Here is an 11,471-nt window from a genome sequence, read left to right as displayed (position 1 = left end):
CCCGAGTCCCCATTTGGGAGATGGTGGTGGGGTATAAATAAAGATGATGATGATGATGATGATGATGATAATTATTATTATTATTATTCATTGGAGACTCCTTTTCCCCATGATAATAACTCTTCCAGGAGTGGATTTCCCTTTCGAGGGACAGATTTTTCTCCCTTCCTGTTGTCTCAGCCCCATTTTAACTAGGAGTTGTTTATAAGTCTGATGTTTGTAGCTCAGCCTGTACTTCTCAATACTACTTCCTGGGAAGCAATAGAGACACAAAATGCTATTGTTCTTGCATCCTGTTTAAGGATACGTCTACACCAGACATAGGCAAATGTCGGCCTTCCAGGTGTTTTGGACTTCAACTCCCACAATTCCTAACAGCCGGTAGACACCTGGAGAGCCAAAGTTTGCCCATGCCTGGTCTACACTGTTGAATTAATGCAGTTTTTGTTGGGAAAACTAACAATCTTGCATGCATGTTACAATGGTCAAGCCCTTCATTTCATGCTGTCTGCGTAGCATCACTAGTTGCTTTGACAGTTTATTGCCTCTCATAAAATAACTGTTGCATGTGGGTTTGGGGGACCATAGTTGCCACTGAGGACATGGTAAGAAAGCACGTAGGCCAGTCCTTTTTATCACCAAACCTCATAAAAAGGGGAGATGCTTCTTTGTTCTGCTCTCTCCTCGTGATTTCCTTCTTGCTGTCAGTCTTGCATTGCCTAGCTCCGTTTTGAGCACCATTTTGGCAATGTAGACAGGCAAAATCTTGGGTTGCAGATAAAAATCCAAAAATACAGGTACAGCAAGATCACATGAGGCCTGAGATACTGCATGGGGCCTCCTTTGGCATCTCAGGCCTCATGTGATCTTGCCGTACCTGTATTTTTGGATTTTTATCTGCAACCCAAGATTTTGCCTGTATGATCTTCTTTCATGCAACTTTGTGAGTAAACTGTTTTTACACTACGCTATTCTGGTGTCCTTCTATCATTTTCTATCCATGCTTTAACTGGGGGTGGCTGCTGGATCAGTGCTTCTGACGTAGCTTTTTAAACCACTGCCGATGTTGCTCTTTTGGCATACCTTTGCTCTAAGCTCCAGTTGTGTATGTCTTTTGTTTTTCCAAGCACTCTGCCTTTATACAATGTCCTTAAGGGAAGTTGCCTGGGTCAAACGGCTTTTGGTATATGCTCAGTCAAGCAGCTGAGATATCCCGTATATTAGGCATATGCATAATAATGTCAAACAGTTTTGACAGTTCTTTAACCGCCGTGGCACAATGCTATGGGGTCTTAGGAGTTGTAGTTTGGCAAGGAAGCCTTTTTCTGCACCATCAAATTCCCACTCCTGGCATCCCATAGCATTGCACACCAGATGCAGCTCATCTGCTCTGTATTAGTTTGATAGTTCCCCTATCTTCTATTCTCATGTAAATAAGAATTACACTATGTAACAAAATTTGGAAACAATTCTGTTCCTGGTTTGAAAGTGTTATTCCTGTTTAATTGTGCAGTCCTTATTTAGAAAGTACAGTAGAGTCTCACTTATCCAACGTAAACGGGCCGGCAGAATGTTGGATAAGCGAATATGTTGGATAATAAGGAGAGATTAAAGAAAAGCCTATTAAATATTAAATGAGGTTATGATTTTACAAATTAAGCACCAAAACATCATGTTATAGAACAAATTTGACAGAAAAAGTAGTTCAATATGCAGTAATGCTATGTAGTAATTACTGTATTTACGAATTTAGCACCAAAATATCACAATATATTGGAAACATTGACTACAAAAATGCGTTGGATAATCCAGAACGTTGGATAAGCGAATGTTGGATAAGTGAGACTCTACTGTATTATGTTGTTGCTATTACAGTTATCTTATTATTATTACTACCCTATTTCCCCAAAAATAAGACATCCCCTGAAAATAAGACCTAGTAGAGGTTTTGCAAAATTGCTAAATATAAGGCCTCCCCGAAAGTAAGACCTAGCAAAGTTTTTGTTTGAAAGCATGCCCGCCAAACAGAACACCAGAGCCTGTTGGATAAGTGAGACTCTACTGTAGTTGTTACATTCCAGAAACTTCATTTTTGTGGCTGCCACAAACTAGATTAAATTGGTTGAGACTCTATAAGATAGTCATTGAAAAACTAAAGGAAACTGTGCTGCAGGATGTCTGGCAAAAACATTTTTTTTTTGCAGTTTAATAAACTTTCCCCATGTTTTGATGATAAAACCAGTTAGGAAATGACATTTATAACCCAGGAACAAAAATCAAGTTGCATAATGTTATGAAATCCTTGACAATTCTCATGCTATTTGATTGTGGTCTCCAATCCCTTTCAATTATGTTAGGCTTTTGCATTCCCCCCCCCCCCCCAAAAAAAAAGTCTGGATTTATTGATATTTCTTATATATCTCATTGGGAAAGATCTGTCAGTTGACTTTGATCTGAATAGAGCAGTCTTCCAGAAGTCACCATCAATTCATGATATTCTTCTGACATGAGGAAACTGGGCCTCCTGGTGAGTCAAGGATCCAGAGCTGGGGCTGTGCCAAATCTGGACTAGAAAAGAAAAACAAATATCATTACTGTTGGAAGAGACCCCCAAGGGCCATTTAGTCCTATCCTTGTTTTGCCATGCAGAAAAAGCACAATCAAAGCATCCCCAACAGATGGCCATCCAGCCTCTGTTTAAAAGCCTCCAAAGAGTCTTCGAAGCAGAGAGTTCCACTCTTTTTTTCTTTTCTTTTTTGAAAATAAATTTTTATTGAGATTTCAAATAAAGTTTATAGCGAGCGTGTGAAAATAAAGAGGTTTTTAGGGGAAAAGGTGAGGGATTTAATTAGAAACAAAGAGAGAAGAGTAAGGGGAAGAAACAACCAACACACATAAAAAAAACCACAAACAAAAACGATCCCCCAATAAAATAAGAAGAAAAACGGATAAAAAAACACAAAAAACAAAAAAGAACAATAGTCATATATATATATATATATATATATATATATATATATATATATATATACACATACACACACACACACACACACACACACACACACACAGTAGAGTCTCACTTATCCAAGCCTCGCTTATCCAAGCCTCTGGATTATCCAAGCCATTTTTGTAGTCAATGTTTTAAATATATCGTGATATTTTGGTGCTAAATTTGTAAATACAGTAATTACAACATAACATTACTGTGTATTGAACTACTTTTTCTGTCAAATTTGTTGTATAACATGATGTTTTGGTGCTTAATTTGTAAAATCATAACCAAATTTGATGTTTAATAGGCTTTTCCTTAATCCCTCCTTATTATCCAAGATATTTGCTTATCCAAGCTTCTGCCGGCCCGTTTAGCTTGGCTAAGTGAGACTCTACTGTATATATATATGTATAGATAACAAACCAAAAATACCAATAAAATAGATAGTAAAATTGACTTCCATCTCTTACACAGATACTTTACTTCTTCTTACATTTGATCTATTGCCACTGAATACTCATTTAAATTAACATCGTCATTTGCTTTTCTCTTAGATAGTTTTTTTATCAAATCCCAATTTGTTTGCCTTTTTGGTATGCCATTATTATATTTTAGTAAATACGTCAATTTGTCCATATTCATAATTTCCAACACCTTATTTAACAAGGAGCTTAGCTCGGGGGGTTTCTTTATTTTTCCAATGTTTGGCGTATATCATTCTTGCCGCCGTGGTGAGATAGTTAAACAGAATTTCTTTATTTTTGTCTTTTTCAATGTTGAGCATCCCCAAGAGGAAATATTTTGGGTCCAGCTCTACCTTAATTTGCAACATCTCTTGTATTTTTTGGTGGATTTCCAAGAGTTCCGCTCTTCTTTACCATCCGGAAGTTCTTCCTAATATTCAAATGGTATCTCCTTTCCTGCCATTTGAACCCATTATTCCATTGAATCCTAGTCTTCAGGGCAGGAGAAAGGAAGCCGGCTCCAAATAATGGTCCTCCAAATAATCTAGACCTGTATAGGAATCTCAAATCTCACTAAGTGCTTTTCATACGCTAGGCCTTTGTCTGCCCACTCACCGGCTTTGGCCCCAATGTCTGGGATGCTCCCTTGTCAGGCTTCCCGACCCGTTGGACGTCGAGTTGGTGACACAAGACTTCTGAGACTTCAGGGAAAGAAAGGACAGCTTCCGCTCCAGGTTCCTCATGGGAGGATAGGCCAGACTGGTGGCAGAAGTGGCCCACTCTGCAACACACAGGGATGGACCGTTAGAAAGCATTACAGAACTATTGCAATTCTTGAGGAGGAACCCAGATGGGTGAGAATCAGTGCAGTGCCAATGACTGCTTTGGGGTGCATCTACACTGTAGAAATAAGGCACTTTTGATGCCACTTTAAACTGCCACAGCTCGATGTTATGGAAGCCTGGGAGCTATACATAAATATGGCAGTGTAGACTCATATAATCCAGTTCAAAGCAGATAACACTATGAAACATAATAACAAATGCAATTAAGGCCAAGATCGAAAAATCAGCTGATGACCCAAAATGCAGACTGTGAAATGAAATCCAGCATATCTATCTTTTTTGCTGTGTCATACAATTAAATAATAATAATAATAATAACAACAACAACAAGTGGAACTGGACAATTTGGACAGAAAAACAAGAAAACTCATGACCATTCATCATTCACTGCACCCTCGCAGTGATGTTGACCGGCTATATCTGCCTAGAAGATCAGGGGGCAGAGGACTCTTACAAGTAAAACAAGCAGTCAAAGAAGAAGAACATGCCCTGGCAGAACATGTCAAGCAAAGTGAAGAACCTGCTTTGATTGAAGTCAAAAATCAGAAACTCCTCAAAGCACAGCAGACAAAAAACCAGTACAAGAAAGCCACACTACAAACTAGAGCTGACAGCTGGCACAACAAAACACTGCATGGAAAGTTCCTTGACAAAATTGAAGGAAAAGCTGATAAGGAGAAGACCTGGCTCTGGCTCACGAATGGGACCCTGAAGAAGGAGACAGAAGGCCTGATCCTTGCAGCCCAGGAGCAAGACATCAGGACAAAGGCAATTCAGGCCAAGATCGAAAAATCAGCTGATGACCCAAAATGCAGACTGTGCAAGGAAACCGACGAAACCATTGATCATATCCTCAGCTGCTGTAAGAAAATTGCACAGACAGACTACAAACAGAGGCACAGACTACAAACAGAGGCAACTTATGCCTCAAGTACCACCTCCCTGCAGTAAAGAACTGGTGGGATCACAAACCTGCAAAGGTTGTGGAAAATGAACACGCAAAGATACTGTGGGACTTCCGAATCCAGACTGACAAAGTTCTGGAACACAACACACCAGACGTCACAGATGTGGAAAAGAACAAGGTTTGGATCATTGATGTCGCCATCCCAGGTGACAGTCGCATAGATGAAAAACAACAGGAAAAACTCAGCCGCTCTCAGGACCTCAAGATTGAACTTCAAAGACTCTGGCAGAAAATAGTGCAGGTGGTTCCGGTGGTGATGGGCACACTGGGTGCCGTGCCAAAAGATCTCAGCCGGCATTTGGAAACAATAGACATTGACAAAATTACGATCTGCCAACTGCAAAAGGCCACCCTGCTGGGATCTGCGCGCATCATCCGAAAATACATCACACAGTCCTAGACACTTGGGAAGTGTTCGACTTGTGATTTTGTGATATGAAATCCAGCATATCTATCTTGTTTGCTGTGACATAATAAAATAATAATAATAATAATAATAATATAAAACTTTATTTATATACCACCCTATCTCCTCAGGGGACTCAGGGCGGTTTCCAACATGCCCGGTGGCGAAGTGTGTCAAAGCACTGAGCTGCTGAACTTGCCGACCGAAAGGTCCCAGGTTCAAATCCCGGGAGCGGAGTGAGCGCCCGCTGTTAGCCCCAGCTCCTGCCAACCTAGCAGTTCGAAAACATGCAAATGTGAGTAGATCAATAGGTACTGCTCCGGCGGGAAGGTAACAGTACTCCATGCAGTCATGCCGGCCACATGACCTTTGAGATGTCTGTAGACAACGCCGGCTCTTTGGCTTAGAAATGGAAATGAGCACCAACCCCCAGAGTCGGACACGTCTGGACTTAATGTCAGGGGAAACCTTTACCTTTTACTAAAAACGATACAATACAATACAGTACAATACAAAACACATAATAAAACCAGAACCATACAACAATTTAAAAATAACACAAGTAATAAACATAAATACACAACATACGATCCAACAATTAAAAATAAAACTAGTAATAATTCTGTTTATTCCTAGGATTTAAATGTCATTTCCTAATTGGTTCTGTCACAAAAACTTATTAAACTGCAAAAACATTGTCTCTGCAGGAGGGACATCCTGCTATAACACATTTTGCTGTAGTTTTTCAATGAATATCTTATAGAGTCTTAACCAACTAAAAAATAGTTTATGGTTTCTGGAGTAGAACAACTACTTTCAAAGTACGGACCGCACAATTAAACTAGAAAGAACACTTCCTAACCAGGAACAGAATAATTTTCACATTTTGTTACATAGTGTAATTGGATTATCTGCCTTGATAATCTAGATTACATGGCAGTGTAGATCCAGCCTTAGCTTGGTGAGGCACCAGAGCCCTTGTAAATCTACAACGATTGAACAGCATTGAACCATAGTAGTTCAGGGGGTGTCAAACTGCATTAATTCTACAGTGTAGATGCCCCTCGAGAGGAACTGAAACCAAAATGACGGTTTGTCTTACGGGAATAGCTGAGACGAAACCTCCCGCAACAGAAGTGGATTCGGCATTGCTTCCTCACGTTCTCCTTCATGAGGCAATGGAAGAGGAAAATGAAGAATCCTACAAGAAGAGAAAATTAAAACCAGTGGATTCAAATGGCAAGGAAAGAGGTATCACTGAAATACAGTATCCAAGCTAAACAGGCCAGCAGAAGCTTGGATAAGTGAATATCTTGGATAATAAGGAGGGATTAAGGAAAAGCCTATTAAACATCAAATTAGGTTATGATTTTATAAATTAAGCACCAAACCATCATGTTATACAACAAATTTGACAGAAAAAGTAGTTCAATACGCAGTAATGTTATGTTGTAATTACAGTAGAGTCTCACTTATCCAACATAAACGGGCCGGTAGAATGTTGGATAAGTGAATATGTTGGATAATAAGGAGGGATTAAGGAAAAGTCTATTAAACGTCAAATTACATTATGATTTTACAAATTAAGCACCAAAACATCACGTTATACAACAAATTTGACAGAAAAAGTAGTTCAATACGCAGTAATGCTATGTAGTAATTACTGTATTTACGAATTTAGCACCAAAATATCACAATGTATTGAAAACATTGACTACAAAAATGCGTTGGATAATCCAGAACGTTGGATAAGCGAGTGTTGGATAAGTGAGACTCTACTGTACTGTATTTACGAATTTAGTACCAAAATATCACGATATATTGAAAACATTGACTACAAAAATGGCTTGGATAATCCAGTAGCTTGGATAAGCGAGGCTTGGATAAGTGAGACTCTACTGTATTAGGAAGAACTTCCTGATAGAACAAGCCAGACAAGAAGAAGAAAGAGGCAGAAGAAGAAGAAGAGGACGAAGTCATTGAATTGAAAAAAAAATCTAGCTATTGACTGTTCTCGATGAAGTGTCTCAACTTGTTTTCTCCTTGAGGACTAGAACATTTGTTGTACTTTACAGCCTTCATCCAAACACACCAGGAGAAATCCAAAGGTGCATCTATACCAGGGGTCCTCAAACTTTTGAAGTGGAGGGCCGATTCATGGTCCGTCAGATTGTTGAGGGGCCAAATTATCATTTGAAAAAAAAAAACGAACAAATTCCTATGCTCACTGCACATGTCTTATTTGTAGTGAAAAAAAAACCCTAGCAACAATTACTTATTTATTTATTTACTACATTTATACCCCACCGTCTCTCACCCCGAAGGGGACTCAGAGCGGCTTACAAGTTGTATGTACATACAATATATTATATTATTAGCTTAGCACAATATTAGCATTATATAATACTATATTGTACTATACCATATACCATATATACTAATTATATATTAATATATAATATATAATTAATATTATTATATTATACAATATTATTATATTGTATTATTATTATTAGCCGCCCTGAGTCCCCTATTGGGTGAGAAGGGTGGGGTAGAAATACTGAAATAAATATTATATTGTATTACATTATAATATTATTATCAATATTATATGTATACACAATACATTATATTATTACATATCATTCATTTACAATATTTCATTTACAATATTGGTAAATAAAAGAACAATACAATATTTAAAAATAAAAAATAATTTTAACCAACATACTGTAAACTTATCAGGATTTCAGTGGGAAGTGTGGGCCTGCTTCTGGCAAATGAGATAATCAAGTAGGATTGTTGTTTTTGTGCCTTCAAGTCATTTCAGACTTTGGATGAGCCTAAGTCTAAAACTGAGGACGGGGGCCAGGTCAATGGCCTTGGAGGGCCGCATCCGGCCCCTGGGCCTTAGTTTGGGGACCCCTGATCTATACTGTAGAATGAATGCAATTTGGCACTTCTTGCTGTGGCTCAATGCAAAAGAATCCTAGGCGTTGCCATTCTCCCAGGTCTTGAGTCTTCTTTGCCCAAGACAGCAAACTCCAGCTCCCATGGTTCCAGAGCACTGAGTTGTGACAGTTAACATGGCGTCAAATTGCATTAATTCTCCAACGTAGATGCAGCCTGAGTTGGTAGTATCCTTCCCATTGGCTCCATCAGAGGGGATTATTCCGCATGATCTCTGTCCCATCTCTGCTTCCTCCTGTTTCAGTTTACGAGGACTGTATCTGCTTCTTGTTCCATACAGAAGATGTGTTGTTGTCAGGTTTGACAACAAGACCAAGTGGTTGGAGCTGCAGACCAACAGTTTTCAGCAGTGTAGTAGATGCGGAAGGAGAACCCTTATTAACCACCATCAGTCCCAGCAGGAGGAGCAAGCAGAAACCATTCCTTCAGGTCAGGCTCCTTCTCATGTGCAATTTCAAAGAGAGCAATTTGAATTATGCATATCTGCCAGGTTAGCTGAGAAACAGGCTATCCACAAGCAACACCTGTGGCCTTAGCAAGAAAGACTCTTGAATTCGCAGACTTGTTGCTGGAAGCAACGTCTTGCTGTTATCATAAACTCATTGTGTGACTAGCTTTGTCAACCCTGGACCGGAACTAGACTTACATACTTTGGATTCTGTCTTGCAACCAGTTATACTGATGATGATGATGATGATGATGATGATGATGATGATGATGTTTTTATTGGATAATTGTTTCATTGCTGTGTTTTGATATTTGATTGTTTTATCAGGCAAGGCCCCATGTAAGCCGCCCCGAGTCCCTTCAGGGAGATGGGGCGGGGTATAAAAATAAAGTTATTATTATTATTATTATTATTATTATTATTATTATTATTACTACTACTACTACTTACTGGTTTATTTGACTATGGAATGTGGACACTGACGGCACCATGTAACATGATTTTTTCCTGGGTTGTAAATTTATTTTGGGTTTGGATTTCCTGGGTTGTAAATTTGGGAGCCCCGGTCGCGAAGCGTGTTAAAGCACTGAGCTGCTGAACTTGCAGACTGAAAGGTCCCAGGTTCAAATCCCGGAAGCGGAATGAGCGCCCGCTGTTAGTTCCAGCTCCTGCCAACCTAGCAGTTCGAAAGCATGCAAATGTGAGTAGACCAATAGGTACCGCTCCAGTGGGAAGGTAACGGCACTCCATGCAGTCATGCCGGCCACATGACCTTGGAGGTGTCTACGGACAACGCCGGGTCTTCGGCTTAGAAATGGAGATGAGCACCAACCCCCAGAGTCAGACATGACTGGACTTAACGTCAGGGGAAAACCTTTTCCTTTTACTAAATTTATTTTATTTATCATGTCAGAAGTGAATTGAGACTTAAATCAAGCTACAGTAGAGTCTCACTTATCCAATGTTCTGGATTATTCAACGCATTTTTGTAGTCAATGTTTTCAATATATCGTGATATTTTGGTGCTAAATTCATAAATACAATAATTACTAATTAGCATTACTGCATATTGAACTACATTTTCTGTCAAATTTGTTGTTTAACGTGATGTTTTGGTGCTTAATTTTTAAAATCATAACCTAATTTGATGTTTAAGAGGCTTTTCCTTAAGCCCTCCTTATTATCCAACATATTCGCTTATCCAACATTCTGCTGGCCCGTTTATGTTGGATGAGTGAGACTCTACTGTATTTCTTGATTTAAGGTATTGGCATGCTGGCTGATATCCGAACAGAGGACGATCTGGAGATGTCAATGCCTTGGTCCTTTCATTACTTTAATTATAAACATCATTTCATAACTGGATTTATCATAAAAACATGGGAAAAGTTTATTAAACTGCACAAAAGTTAAAAATGGCACATTGAAAGGTTAAAAATGACAGCCACAAAAATGAGGTTTCCAGAGTAGAACAACTAATTTCAAAGTAAGTACCGCACAATTAAACAGGAAATAAGGATTATTATTATTATTATTATTATTATTTTTATTATTATTATTATTATTATACATTCTCAAGTATAAGCTGACCCAAATATAAGCCAACCAGAACCCTCACCCGAGTATAAGCCAAGGGGGGCTTTTTCAGTCTTAAAAAAAGGGCTGAAAAACCAGGCTTATACTCGAGTATATACAGTATTTGTTCAAACAAGGAACAAGAAAAAATTAAGTTCGTTACATAGTGCTATTGGCACTTGGATCCAAGAATTCTCTGTGTATGACCTCTAGACTTGGATATTGACTCTGCCTTTGGGTGTGAACAAGACACATCATGACAACGTGCTCCATTGAGTTCCTTTCTGCTAAAGCTTTCCCACCTTCGTGCTTTCCTTACCTTGGAAAGTGTTGCAAAGCGCAAAGAGGTACAGGAAGAAGACCTGCACGGGCCCCATGGCAAAGAAGGCGAAGCCCCACGTCAAGCCGAGCAGGAAGGACAGGCTGGCCACCCGCTTCATGTTGCGGAGGAAGTCCTGGCCCCAGCCGCCCTCCTCAAAGTGGTTCTTGGCCGTCATGGCGCGGATCTGCAAGAGGACTGTGATGAAGATGGAGGTGTTGACCAGGAAGACCAGGCAGAAGTAGGCCACCACCGAGACGTAAAAGGCCGTTTTGTGCCGAATCCAGCAACTGCAGGAGACAAAGACCCCATTAGGCCTACTATAGGGACCCTTTCATTTCCAAAAGTTACTTCTTTGTTTCAAACAGAACAAGAGAGACTCACAACAATTCCTGCGGCTCAGCGCTTCGGGAAACAGGTTCGGTCCCATAGATGTCTCTGCTTATGGCAAGGACAGTCGCCACAATAGCAGCAGGAATTCC

General features: G+C 39.5%; 1 protein-coding gene across 2 annotated transcripts in view; it reads right to left on the bottom strand.

Moving 5' to 3' along the window:
- Positions 1 to 2,168: 2,168 nt before the first annotated feature.
- Positions 2,169 to 11,471, bottom strand: part of LOC103280974 (adhesion G-protein coupled receptor G4) — a 43,615-nt gene continuing 34,312 nt past the window's right edge. The window contains exons 15-19 of one of the 2 annotated variants that reach the window (XM_062963687.1): positions 11,374 to 11,470; positions 10,990 to 11,279; positions 6,780 to 6,878; positions 4,075 to 4,240; positions 2,169 to 2,563 (exon numbers count right to left, since the gene is read on the bottom strand). In XM_062963687.1, the coding sequence (XP_062819757.1) occupies positions 2,533 to 2,563; positions 4,075 to 4,240; positions 6,780 to 6,878; positions 10,990 to 11,279; positions 11,374 to 11,470 (683 nt within the window). In that variant the 3' untranslated portion in view covers positions 2,169 to 2,532. Of the gene's footprint in view, positions 2,569 to 4,074; positions 4,241 to 6,779; positions 6,879 to 10,989; positions 11,280 to 11,373; position 11,471 lie in introns of both variants that reach the window. The other variant, XM_062963686.1, reaches the window with a different exon arrangement.

This window comes from Anolis carolinensis, unplaced genomic scaffold, assembly GCF_035594765.1.
Source record: "Anolis carolinensis isolate JA03-04 unplaced genomic scaffold, rAnoCar3.1.pri scaffold_12, whole genome shotgun sequence".
NCBI lineage: Eukaryota > Metazoa > Chordata > Lepidosauria > Squamata > Dactyloidae > Anolis > Anolis carolinensis.
Note: the sequence above shows the minus strand (reverse complement) of the source record. Positions and strands in the feature narration are given on the sequence as shown.